Source organism: Chamaea fasciata, unplaced genomic scaffold (assembly GCF_029207755.1).
Source record: "Chamaea fasciata isolate MVZ Bird 193981 ecotype frontalis unplaced genomic scaffold, bChaFas1.0.hap1 SCAF_2, whole genome shotgun sequence".
NCBI lineage: Eukaryota > Metazoa > Chordata > Aves > Passeriformes > Sylviidae > Chamaea > Chamaea fasciata.
Genome location: NW_027094087.1, coordinates 85083128 through 85096881, shown reverse-complemented (window position 1 = coordinate 85096881; position 13754 = coordinate 85083128). Strand labels below are relative to the sequence as shown.

Genomic DNA, 13754 nt, shown 5'->3' with positions numbered 1-13754 from the left:
GATCCGATGAACAGCAACAACCACACAGCTCTATAGAAGTTGACTGCCCAGGTGTCCAGCCACTGCAGCATATATGAAATTACGGCAGGCCTGGAGCATCTTTTACCAATTTGTCTTTACTCTGATTGTTAGGTAATACCTTAACAAAAATCTCTCAGCATGAAATCTTCCCTCCGTTGAAACATGATTATTCATTTCTCTCTTGTGTTGTTTTATTTCCTGCTGGTATAGAAGAGCAAGCTCCTTGGTAATTTTTTTTCTCCAGCAACCAAAGCTGGAATACTAGGGATTTAAACTTCCTGTATTTTTGAAATTTTTTTTTTCCCCTCAGGTCTCCCCTGTTAAGGCTGTTACAGTGTATGTACCTTACACTTGTTTTTAAATACAATTTTCGGAGTTTCGGATTGCTTAATCATCTCCCATTTCAGATGGGTACTCCAGCTGAACAGCAGTGGCTGCGGGATGAAAGAATAACTGAGCAGGAAGAATGAATTTAGAAATCTGCCAGTATTAAATATTGTTCAGGTCTAAAAGGGGGCTGCCATCCTCACCAGAAGTAAGGGAGGTTTCAATGTGCCTGTCCCAACTCCTTTCTGCTGGCAGTTCCAGCATTTCCTTCACCGTGCACTTTGTCCATGCATCAAGCAGTGGAATATGCCAAGAGGCATTTGATTATTGCTGTAGTGGGTCAGATGAGGGCAATGTGGATTTTTTCCCCGTTTTGAACTTTGCCTTCTTTCTCAGAAAAGAATAACTAACTCAAGAGGCAGAGTGTCAGAGGAACAACTACATTACACATACTCATTGTTTGGGAAAGTTAATAGTTAATTAGATACTGTCAAACTCCAGTCAGTAAACCTTCCTAATGCAAACGTTCAGTCAGTGAAAGGACAAAAAGTAGGAAGGCTCAGACAGTCCTTGTGAAATAACTGTCATTATACTCATCTTGTAACCGAGTCTTTTCTTCAGCAGACTAAGCTCTTCTGACAAAAGGACTTTTATGTGAAAATGCCTCTGCCAGTTTTTTTTCCAGCACAGAAATGCAAAAATTCATATCCCTAAGCAGGACTAATCTATTAGATGCAAACAATGGTGCCTTTAATGTTTCTAGCTCATTGGGATTTCTACAAAAAATTGTGCCATAGATGTGTCTGTGTGCATGAGGATGTGCATGCTCTAATTTTTGTTTGGAAGTTATTGTGCTAAATTTGTTTCTCAATAAAAAATCCACTTCATTCCAATTCTTTGTAAAAGGGAGGATTGAAGCACACATTTACATAATAAATTCTCACCACTCAATGAGTAAAATCACAGAACAGCCTGGGTGTCAAGACCTCGCAAACTTCTCCTGAGCTTCTTTATTGCAATCTGCCTGAATTGCCACCAGACCCTCTTTGAAATCTTAGGGAAAGACAGAAAAATCACTGAGGGCTACTGTGCAGGTACCCAAATGTGTAAAAATACTGTAATGTGTTGAAGCACTGGTAAGAAAACATGAAAGCATATGGAAACTTGTTAAATGTCACTCTTCAGACAGAATAACTTGCAAGATTTTCCCACAGTTTCCAAAGTTCTAGTGGGGGAGCTATCCCACTGCATCCAGTGCAAGAGCCTTAACGGAGAATAAAACTCCACAGGTTTTCCAGAGAAGTAATTGATGCCCCAACTCTGGCAGCATTCAAGACCAGGCTGGATGTGACTTTGAACAACCTGGTCTAGTGAAAGGTATCCCTGCCCATGGCAAGAGGCCTTTGACCTAGATTATCTTTAAGGTCCCTCCCAATATAATCCATTTTATGATTCTATAATTCTGTGGAGATTAAAAATGTGTACTATCGACTTTGAAGTAGGGGAAAGGTAAGCACAGAAGGGGAAGAAATCAAGTCCATGGAAAGGATTGAACATTGCCAACCTGTGAGCACTACATATCAAGAGCAGAGATCTTGTGAGGTACATAGAATGGCCCTAAGCTAAGCGCATCATCTGATTTGAATGGAAGTTTTCAGACCCTAAAAGGTGCATGGAATTCCTGGAACACATGAAACAAACCACTGAAGATAGGGGATTACTTACAGAACAGCAGCATCGTGACCATAAATTGCGAACCCATGGAGTAAAGCCACCACTGACTTTCTCTTAGTGATTGCACAGTGCAGGAACCTCTGAAGGAAGCCGAGTTCATTTTCACACCCACATGCTGTGTACCTGTGCAACCACCCCGTGGGCGGCCCACACGCCACTGCACCAGAACACCCTGCCCAGAGCGGGACAAAGCACAGAGGGCTCCTTTTACCGGCGTGAAGCAACAAGCTGCTCTTTAATTTCAACAGCTTCAAGCTCCGGGAGGTGTTTATTAGCAGGGTATGAACTCAAGGGTGAAATTCATGACTGTGACTTCACGTAAGCGGTTGAGCCAGCAGGACACACGGGGCACCGATGTGCGGTTTGTGCGGCACTGACAGGCTGATGGAGAAACACCCACGTAGAAGGCCAGCGGCTCAGCCGTGACCCGTTCAGAGTGCACCTCACCAGGGAGCAATGAGCACCCAAGCGCTGGCGCAGCTAAGCCTTTCCTGGGGCTCTCCCGAAGCCACAAATCCCCAAAAGCGGCTCCAAAAAAGGAACACGCTGCCGAAAGCGGCACTCCGAGCCACCACCCCCGTCCCTCACTCCCGCCGCAGTCGATGAGGGAGTCTTTGCCAGACAGCGCCATTTATAGTCGGGGCGGAGAGAGCGACAGGCAGTCCAGCCAATGAGTGGCGCCATCTGCGGCGGCGCCCATTGGCTGTCCGCAGTGCCGGTGAGTGGGCGGGGCGAGGCTCCGCGCTCCATGGCGCTCGGGGCGGGGGGCGGTCGCCGGGGCTGGGCGCGCTGCTGACGCCAGGGGCGGGCGGGCAAGGGGAGCGAGAGCCCCGGCGGAGCCCGCACAGCCCCCGCGCCCCGCGGCTCCGCCGTGCCGGAGCGCCGCGCACAGGTGAGGACGGCAGCGGCGGTCAGCGCCTCCCGCTGCCCCCGGGCGCCCCGCGCCCCTGCGGACCGCTGGCTCGGCTCCGGGGGGGTCCGGGGACGGGCGGCTCTCCTCACCCTCTGGAGCGGCAGTACGGCGGAGGCGCTTCCCCTCTCTGCGGGTCTCTGCGGTGTCGCCGGAGGGAGACTGGGGGCCGTCCTGCTCCGCCATCTGCCCGCCCGCTCCCCTCTGCGCTCCTGTGCACCTGCGTGGCGGTGCGGGGTGCGCCGACCGCTCCTCCGTAGGACTTGCTGCCGCCCTCTCCCTTCGCCCGCTGCTCGGCGGTGCTCCTGGGGTCCGGGGCAGAGCGTAGCTGCGCCCTCTCCCTCTCTTGCTGGGGTGCCTGGGGGATACCCTGCTTGCCAGCCTTCCTCCTCCTCCTCGCCGCTGGCTGGGATCGCAGGGGCGTTCGGCAGAGTTTGCAGTTTCCTGTGTCTGTTCCTTCCCCCGCAGCCTCGCTGCGATGCCCCGGGCGCCGCGCAGCTCCCCGGACCGGCGCTCTCCCTCCCCGCCTCCCTCCGTCCCCGTCAGCTCTCGCCCTCTGCCGCCCGGCAGAGCTGGCGGCTCCCGGTGCCCGTCACCCCCCCGATTTTTCGCTTCCCCGACGAGATAGCTGCGACCGGGGCGGAGGGGCACCGGGGAAGGTTCTGACTAACTCGGGACGTTTTCCACGGAGGCAGCCGATCCCTCTTCCCCGGGTTGGAGGGCTGCGGGATGCCCGGGCGGCGGGTGGCGGCGGCCGGCTGCGCGCCGCGGGCTGTGGGGGAGCGTGTCAGTGGAAATACGGCGGAAAAGCCCCTGTTTAGCAGTTCCCCGCCGCCTTCGCCTTTTAGCTGCTGTTTCCTCACGGGCCGTTCTTCCGTGCCTTCGAGAGCAGCCTTTTCAGTGCAGCAGTGCTACCGCGGTAGGTGATTTCGCACCCTCCCGGCAGGATGGGGTCTGGCTCATCCTCTCGGAAGTCTGGCACGCTTCGTGCTGTGATCCCGCACCATTCAACCCTTCAGCAGCTATGTGAAGAGCCTTTGCTGGCGCACTGGACTGTATCAGTTTTTATGGTTTGCGATTGGGAATATGCTTTGTGTGTATTTTGGGAGTATCTAGATACAAGCTGGAACTTCTTGGTTTATTTAAGACGTGATTCGGTAGAGTTCTGCTCAGCATCCGAGTGGTGCCGGCACCTTCAGCACCCATGGCCTTCAGCATCCAGCCGGGTCAGTCCCTTCGGTCTGCAGTGGGAAAGGTTCAGGTCATAATGGCGCTGGCAAATTTCATAGGCTTCATCTGTCTAGTTATACCCTATCACTCTGTCATCTCAAACTGGATTACCCCTCAGTTAAATTTGTTTAGATTGTGCTGTAAATTATTGAACAAACCGAAAGTGACCACCTGGGACTTAAATAATTTATGTGCAACTACACATGTGTTTCTGCTGGTTTGGCTATATACATTTTTAAAAGCTGGAACCTGTCTGGTTTATGCATGGCCTCGATGTGTGCAGTTTGATACAGCGAAAGGCTTAAATAATCATGCAAGTATTGCTGAGCTGTAGCTGAGCTGCTGGTGCCTGTGCTAAGAGGAGTGGTTACAACACCCAAAGAGAAGGATGAAAGCAGAACCGGCCAACTCAAACTCACGATAATTATTGATTTGACACAATGTTGTGCATACTGACTGCTGGTTGAATCAGGTTGCTACTGTTCCTTTTGCTTTTTTGTTTTCTGAATTTTTTCTGACTCTGTTTCTGAGGATTCATATAGCACAATGAGAGGCCTCGGTCACAACATATTGTTATTGTTGCAGCAAATGTAAAAATTATGCCTGCATTTTCTGGAAAGGCGGAGGGTTCGCTTTCCTTCCATTATGGAATAATATTTCTACTCGCCTGATTGCCCTCTCTTGTTTGCACGTTGGACCAGGTGCCCTCACTGGGATAATCCCTCTAGCTTGCAGCCTGGTCCTTTGTGCACATCGGAGCTGCTCCAGAGAGATCTGATTGATGCTAAAATAATGGGGAAACTGGATAACAGTTTAAGCATCCTTGCTTCAGAGACACGTCAGCTGAGTTAAGCTGTTCATCTCGGTATCCTTGTTGCTTATTCTGGTAGTTTGGGAATCACATGAACTTCCTAAATTCACATAGACAGGATTTATTAAACTTTGGGGCTTGGGATCTTTGCCTGTCCTTGCTATCAAAGTTCAAGACTTCTGTCTTCTCACTTAATTATTATTGCTGATACTTCTGGCTTTTATTATGTCCATCTCCCATTCAGTGTGCTGGTACTGATGATATTTCCAGGCATTCTATGCTCTCTGTGTTAGGTCTCTGTAGGTGTCTCAGTTGTCTTTATCTCTCATTGTGTTGAGCTTGGGTTTCTCATATCATAAGGCATTTTGCAGTTCTTTCTATTCCAGTTGATTATTTTGTTTCTCACTGCATTTTACCGTCCACTGTGTCTGCTTCCCATGTACTTGCATTTGTTCCCTTCCTCATCAGTACTGTGGGCTTTTCTGAGTTAATGTTTAAAGTCACAAGTGTATCTGTGCATGAAGTTCCTCAAATAGAGCATGTTACTGGCATTATAGCTGTGGTAACTGTGGTCCAAAGGTAAACACTTCCTGTAACCTGGATGTGAGCACAAGAGCGTGTTGTCCTGCAACTTTATTTTATGCTTCTATTCTTTTGTTAACCATGATGTTGGTTATGCCTGGTTTGGTGGGCCCTTTGGTAAAGGTAATATGTGCTGTGATATAAGCTTGGGAAGAATAGCTCAAATTTGACTGGAATCTCTTGGTGCCGTCATGATAAAAAGTATTTTTCCCCTGTTGTTCTGAATGCAGGAAGGCAAGAGGGTGACAGAGACTGCTTCCAAAGAAAATGCAGACCAAGTTATTTATTACTAACATACTTGTATCAGATATAGTTTATAGTGGGGGAAAAAACTTGGCAGTGCCTTGAAAGAATGTTGACTGCTAATGTTTGACTACTGTAAAGATGATTTAATACTTTGAAACCTTTCCCCTCTCTTTTGAAGTTGGTTTATTTATTGCCCTGTATTCTCTTTGTTTTGCTTAGGACAGTGTGATTAGATGCTGGCTGTGTTTGGCCGGTTGATGATTTTCTAATACCAGGATATGGAACGGAGCCTTCCTGAGGGATAAAACTGAACCGTAGGTAACTTAGGTTGTATCTTTATGCCTGTGTGCTAGAGATAGAGGAATGATATGGTCATACAATGGCTTTTTGAGGGCTTCTGTGTTGATGCCAGTTGGTATGGATTGAGCAGTCTTTGCATGTGGGACTGTAGTCTGTGCTTTAGCTGCAGCTGAGATAGTTGTGGTTGTGGATGGATCAAATCCTCTTGCACTGAGCAAAGATGAGCTGTGTAGGTTTGTACACGGCGTTCAAAGCTCTGGTCTCTCAACTTGCTGGAGGCAGTTCTGCTCCTGCAGTTACATGAGACCTTACTGATTTCAGAGGGGTTTTGTTGAAGTGAGGTCTTAGGAGTGTGGCCTTGAGTTACTGCATCCTGAAAGCAGCTTTTGTATGCTTGACACCTGCCAGGTGACACATGACCTTGCCTTGAGTTGAGAATAAAATTGTAATGTTGGTGAGGTGGGTGTTTGTCCTTCAGTGACCAAATTCCTGTGAAATACAGCTTGCCCAGATGCAAACAGTCTTAGAAAAGGCACACATTAATCTAACAAGTTCTATTCTCTGAGCCAAGACTGGGGCAGTGAGAGAGGGAGGTGCATGTAAGGCTCAACAATGGAGGTGTAGTGTATTTTGGTTCTTGGGGGACTCTTCTAAGTATTTTTGGCATAATCTGTTAAAATTTTGTTTCCTTTAAACAGGACTAGAAGAATAAAGAGAAGTTGGATTGATGAGAACTATAAGAAAGCATACAACCGTTTGGAATGGATTGATTTATGATACGTCTGATACGTGAGGGCTGCGTTTTGTGTCACTGTTGTCCAGCTGCTGCTGGAGTACTTCAGCTGACTTCATTGCAGCAAGCCCAGCAGATAGGTCCTCATCACTAACAGAACATAAGCAAGTGTGATGCTGAAATGAGATGAGGCTCCGAAATGGAACTGTGGCCACCGTGTTAGTTTTCATCACTACTTTCCTCAGTTTGTCTTGGTATACTGCATGGCAGAATGGGAAAGGTAAGGAAAGAGCTCCAAAACCTTATCACCTTCACGTGGCTGCATTTCTGTGAGCCGCTGCTGTGTGTTAGCAATCTGTAAATTGCTTGTTGGCTAGCTCTGCTACAGAAGGCACTGCCTTGGTGAGAAATAAACACTTGCTAATAAGTTCAGGAAAATTATCTTCGCGTAGTCCTCATTTTAAAAGAAAAAAAAAAAAGATACCTGAACAAAAACAAATGCTGCTCTTGGAGGAATGGGTTGGTCAAGGCTGAGGAGTTGTGGTTCGATTTTATTATTTTTTTGTTTCCTGGTTTATGGTTGTTGGAGAAACATATGTTTGTTTTTGGGTGGTGGTTTATTTATTTTTTTTCCGCGTGTAACATATGGCAAATGGACCCAACTAGAGAATGTTATTTTTGGTGCTGCTTTCTGTCTTCCCTGGTGATTTACTGATGGCAGTGGCAAACTGCCAATCAACGCTGTTGAAAGACTTTTCTTGCTCTCTTTGAAAAAATTTTAAAATACTTTTTTGTTGAAGTACCATGTAAGAAGTGAAATAAAATGATCAAATTGACTAGGTAATAGGAAATGCATCTATAAAAATAACATGAGCAATTTTTATAAAATACTTTAGGTGCTGTTTTGTGTAGTTGATAGTAGACTTTTACCTGTTCGTATATCTTTGATCTTACTGAACTCCCTGTGAACCCTGAAAAATTCAGTTTTTATGAGGGTTGGGATTGTTTATGAAAGTAAGACGATTTGGTTTTGTCCTTCAGTAAAGCAAATAAACTTGTTTAGCAATATTTTCTAGAAGAAGAAAGGATTGGGTTTTGTTATTTTATAAACATCTGATCTCTTGAAAAATAGTAGACTCTGTCCTTCAAAGATCAAGTAATTTTAAAACCAATTTCGTCTTCAGTGATCGTTCTCCAGAAAATAATATTTTCTGTTCTGCCTCAGATCCAATTAGAGGAAGCTGAGGTTTTCCGGGAATACTGTCTGTTGTAGCATGGCCAACTTGTTACTCTTATTTAAGTATAAAAGAAGCAGATGAGTTCTGTGACATGCTGATTTTTTTCTTTTTTCCCCGTTGGGCACTTGTGCAAGAAGCAGATGCTTTGTGGTGTGATCTCTGCTGTAGCAGTTGGTTGGTAGGATACCCTTCTGAATGCAAGCAACAGGAAAAATGTCAGGTTCTCAAGGTTATGGTAATATATAGATTTTTTTAATTAGACAACAAAAGCATAGACGTGCCCAAGACAAGAAAAGGGTGTCTGAATAGTACTTTATTCATTTTGGCTAATAACAAATTCAGTAGTTATATTTTTACTAATTTCTTGCTTAAGAACCTAGTAAGAATTTTGCTTTCACTTCAGCAAGGACATGTATCTATGAAATTCTTCCAAATTTTTTTTTTCTTTCTTACCTGATATATGATTATAAGTCTTGTTCTCTTTTGTCAAAGCATGACACAAAGAAAAGTCTCTGCTAATTTAACAAAACCATGCTATTTGGAGAGTATATGATATATGCCAATTGCAACAATTTAAGCTTCTGTTGGACTGTTCAATTTTTTTATATTTTTTTTTCTATCTGAATGCTTAGAATCAATACTTTCTTAATGCTGGTATAAAAATTCTGTATTTATCTTCTTCAAGATCTTGCTGTTGAGCATTAAGATGATAATTTGTGAAATAAAAATCAGTGTAACAAGACATCAGTAATGGGTTAATTACTCAAATCACAGTTACGAAACTGAAGTCTAAATAATATTGCTCAAGAGAAGTTTACACCTAGAATGTTGGGTTTTTTTTATTTTTTCACAGGTTATTCAAAATCAGAACAGATTTGAATTAATTCAGTACCACATTTTCAATCAATGCACAATGGAAAGGTTTCAGAAACTGATGATAAATATTTGCTGAATTTTTTTTTTTTTTTTTCAGTTCAATGTGATTTTATAGCCTTGTGGGATAGTATTTTAATTCATTGATAACATTTTCATGACAAATTTTTGAGTGGCTAAGTTAGAAGCAAACATAGCTTGCTGTTCCCATTCACTGAAAGGCTGTGGGGTGTCCCATTCTTTGATCATCATATCTTGTTTTTCATTACATTTAGATTCCTGTAGGTATTTGTCAATCTTTGGACAGCAGATTAAATCTCCAGTTAGAAGGAAAATGCTATTTTGTGCTTTCTTAAAGAAAAAGCAACCCCCTTCAAATTGCCCAATGATAACTAAAACAAATTCTGCTTTTTAAAGCAGAAGCATGATGGGTTTTTTTTAACTACCCTAATCAGTTTTCAAGTGATTAATTTTAATTTAGAAACTAAGATCTTGGGTAATTGTCACTTAAAATGCAGCATCATTTGTAGAATACCAATTAGACTGGGATGAAATGATATTTTTGTCGATCATACCTTCTTCTAGTAAATATATGTAGTCTTAGTCTATGCAGCATAGGATTTAGATACTTCTGAGTGATACAGACTTTGGTTCAACATTAAAGCGCAAAAGTTTGTCTCAGCTGAACAATGCTTTACAAACTTTAAGATAGGCTGAGTTGTCAGGAGCTGAAGGAAATACTCTGTTTGAGGTGCCATTGCTGGGAAGAGCATGGCTGTATCTTACCCAGAGGTTTGATTATGTGACTAATAGTTCTCAAGGCATATATTGCTATTTGCATGAAATGGCCAGTTATATGATTTTTCTTTTAAAATAATTGTGTTTGAAGAAGGTTGACTGAAATATCTTTGGTCATTGGAGAGAGTCTTCAAAATTAGTCCAAGTTCTTTGTTGCTTTCTGGACTTCATGAAATGCGCAGAAGCACTGATGTTGTCAGGAAGCAGTACAAGCCCTGAATGCACCTGGGAAAGACCTCTCTTGAGCGATTCTTGCAAATTAGTTGAAAGACCACTTTCTAAGGTTTAAAATGGCCTATGGTTAGCATGAACAAAGTACGTGTTGGAAATGGAATCTTAAAAAATGCTGATTACACTAGTGCACAGAAGAAACACTGTAGTAGGATCTGCAGTCCCTTCACATTCACAGTTAGTTCAGTGTAAGATATCCTTGAGTTCCTCCTAAAGCCAAGCTCTTATGCGAGGAATGACTTCATGCTTAATACTATCTCTTTTGACTGAATCATGTTTTTTGGTACTCCTGACCTGCTCAGGGTCACTGGTCTTCACCACCTCATTTGTGAGCTCTAGAAATGTGGTAGGTTTTTCACCCTAAAGGCACTGCTCTTAATCAGTACAGAACAGTACTGCATACCTATTAGACCAGTCACAAAATTCACGTCAAAGCAGTTGTACGCTATATAAAGTGTGTAGTCTTGATGCTTTATTCTTTAATGTGACTCTTAGTCCGAGTACGTAATGTTCCAGGAAGAGCCCTATGCTCCATAATGCTTAAGAACCTCCCCTTCTTGGATCAACAAACTTCCCGATGGCTGTGGAAATTGGGTAGGAAGGTAAATAACTTTTACTGAATCAGTGCAGGCAAGTTAGGATGGAATTCAAGTATTTTTTCATTTAAAGTATGTGACTTTTATTCTTGGTCAAAGACAGTTGGCAGTGTCTTGCATCACTTCTAGGAGATGTTTGGCTGCTTGAAGTGTTGAGAACAGGTATTGCAATTTGTATTGTGAAAATCTGATGCAATTTAGCCCTTCAGAATTGGTCAAACTATGTAGTTTTCACAGCACCCTGAAACCTTTAGTGTATTTCATCATTCTTCTTTAATGATGAAGAATTAGTTGAAGAACTTCTGGTTTTCAATTCATCCAAGGGTGTTGTCATAACTGCAGGATTTCCTCACTGCACCGGGATGGGTTATTTTGGTACACCAATACAAATTCTCATGTGAAGACCTCCAGGAGAACTTTTGAGATACTTATCTAGCATCCTGGTTCACTAAACATTCACTCATGCTTAAGTAATGATGGTTGAACGTATTTTCTTTTAAGCATGAGGTTTTCTCTTGTTTGCACAGAAAAGGGTCTGGGCTTTATAATAAAAATGTCATCTTCTCTCTCCTCTGTCTGTTTTCACAAAATTAGAATTGCCATGCTGGTTCTCAGCCACAATAATCGTAAGTGTTCAAAAACATCTAAACTTAGCAAGGATGACAAAATCTAACTGAGACTAAAACAAAAAACCTCAGCCAGTGGTGGCTAATTTTGTAGTAAGAAGCAGGAATATTTTTCCCCAGAAGAGTACTACAGGAAGAACCACAGAGGAAACAAGGCAAGGAGGACAGAATCTGTTCTAGCCGTCTGTCTGTCTTATCTATCTTCCTCCTTGGCAGTGGTTATACAATATTCTCTTTAAGAAAAGGTGAGAAATCTGAGAGATGTATTTATTTTGCAACTATAACCCACCTTAGTTTCTGCATGGATCCTAAGACAAGCTGTTATGCAGGTAAATGCTGCTACAGGCTTCTGGCTGCATGTTCTGATTTTCAGAGTTAGACACTTCATTTTCCACTGATGTGTGAGTTAAGACCAACCAACCAAAAAAAATAAATGGACTACAAACTGAGAGGAGTGAAGAGAGGGGAAGGGAAGGGACGGGTTGGGAAAGTGCTTATAACAATTTATGCCAGTTTGGAGAAGAGGGGGTTCTTTCTTTTCTGTTAAATAGGAGGGAAATGTTGGTTTCCTTTGGAAATTCTGTTGCAGATCTTCCAGGAGCTGAAATTAAAGGAAATAAGGGTTTTATTTTCCTCTTTAAAACCAGTACATGAATATTCTTTTTCTAAAATAAATTTAAGATTGTTTTCAACAAGAAACTGGCCTATAGCTTACTGATACTAAAAATAGTTGAATTTCATTAAAGCTAATCAGGAATGTAGGTTTGGTGTGGTTACTGAGAGTCCTGTGCAGGTAGTGAACACCCTGTCCCAGTTGAATAGTGCAGAATAGCTTAATAGCAGTTGAGATGGGACAGTGTTTAGGTCTGCAGCATCTTTGGGTCTGTCTTATGACTGCTGCAGGGGAACTCCTCTGGCACCAGTGATTTTTTGAGAACTGCAGTGAAAAGGGTTGCTAACCAAAGGGGTTTTGCAGCACTTCCTTGTCCCTTGCTTTTTTTGTGACCTGCTAGCTCGGTTAGCTCATCTGTTTATGGGATTATAAAACTTGGTTGCTACCAGAGTATTTAATGGAATCTGGCTTAGCCAACATCTTGAGGTACTGCTCTTGATTACAGCCTGATGTTAAAGTTGGGGAAAGTCCATGCTCCTGCTCAGTGTAGCTTCTCATAATGCTTCTTCAGCCTGAGTCTCCTGTGCTTCCATGAGCTATGCCCTCTTGCATCCAGCCAAATAAAGAATGCCTGCCTTGTAATGCTGCATTAGTGTTAAAGGGTTTTATTTTTACCAGTTTTTGGTAACTACTCCTCCAAAATGCTGGTTTCTGCTCACATCCAGAGACTATTGAGACTTGTAATTTAGCTAAGCCAGGAAAGACGGTTGCATCTGACACAGCTGCTCATACTTTACTGTAACATTTTCAGGTAAAATGTGAGTAAAAGGGGCTTTGCCTTTTTTGCTCTGTCCTTTTTTGATGGTAGTTGATATTTTCCTTAGTGAATCTAGATGATTAGAGGCATAGAATTCTTACTGGATTTCAAACAGCACCATGATGGGAAGAGCAACAAAAGTAGACAAAGAGGTTGAAGTTTAAAATTGATTAGGCAAATTGGAGACCGAGTCTGGAAGCAGGGTGAATGGTGGGTTGAAGGTAGGTGAAAGTGCCCCAGTCAAAACATGGGGTACAGTAAAGGAAAAGAAAATCAAATGTGTACGTGAAAAATTGGGAAGAAATTCGATGTTGGCATTATAAGTAGAAATGACAGTCAGGCTATGTGTGACTCACCGCATTACTGCAGAAAACAATAGAAGTTGAACAAAAAAGAGGTTTAAGGAAATACATAGGAAGTGTACTGCTCCAGCAAGATACAGGAAGTTGTCTTTTTGCTCTGCTTTCTACTGTGTCTGCTTTGGGATGGTGCGCTGGAAAGAAAATAGATTCATTAGAAGGGGTTCAAAGACGCAACAAGTGATCAAAGATCCAGAAGGTCTACCCTGTAAGGGAAGGGTCAGCATCTTGACATTCCTTACCTTAAAGGAGAGATGTGAGGAGAGAGACAGGAAGATAATTTTCAAATATTTTAAAAATTCTTGGCAAGAATTTCTTGTCAAAAAAAGAAAAAAAAAAGACATGATCTATTGTTTGTGACCATAGTGAATAACAGGATCTAAGGGACTGAAATTGAATGGGAGAGGAAGGTTCAATAGTGGCGAGTATAGTTACATACTAGAGTAGATTGCTGGGGAGGGATTGGTGGTGAAGAATTTCCATGTAGGCGGTTTCAAGAGCAGTTAAACCAGCAGTGACAAGTAAATGATACCATAATTGGTACCAATAGAGATTTGGGCTAACACAAAAAAGAGTGAGTTATACTGATTTTTAAAGTCAATATGACACTTCCAAAATAAATCTTAGCTAGGGAAGACCTACAGCTGGCAGGAATGCTCTAGCTTTGAAATTGCAATTGTGGTGAAATTAGTGTTGAGTGGGGAATTGG

The 13754-nt window shown here is 43.0% G+C and overlaps 1 protein-coding gene across 3 annotated transcripts in view; it reads left to right on the top strand.

Annotated features, from left to right (window-relative positions):
• Positions 1 to 2890: 2890 nt before the first annotated feature.
• The window catches only part of MGAT4A (alpha-1,3-mannosyl-glycoprotein 4-beta-N-acetylglucosaminyltransferase A), a 73863-nt gene continuing 62999 nt past the window's right edge, over positions 2891 to 13754 (top strand). Inside the window, exons 1-3 of one of the 3 annotated variants that reach the window (XM_066176563.1) lie at positions 2891 to 2974; positions 6081 to 6175; positions 6860 to 7174. In XM_066176563.1, coding sequence (XP_066032660.1) covers positions 7081 to 7174 — 94 coding nt within the window. In that variant the 5' untranslated portion in view covers positions 2891 to 2974; positions 6081 to 6175; positions 6860 to 7080. Of the gene's footprint in view, positions 2975 to 6080; positions 6180 to 6859; positions 7175 to 13754 lie in introns of all 3 variants that reach the window. The other 2 variants (XM_066176564.1, XM_066176565.1) reach the window with 2 other exon arrangements.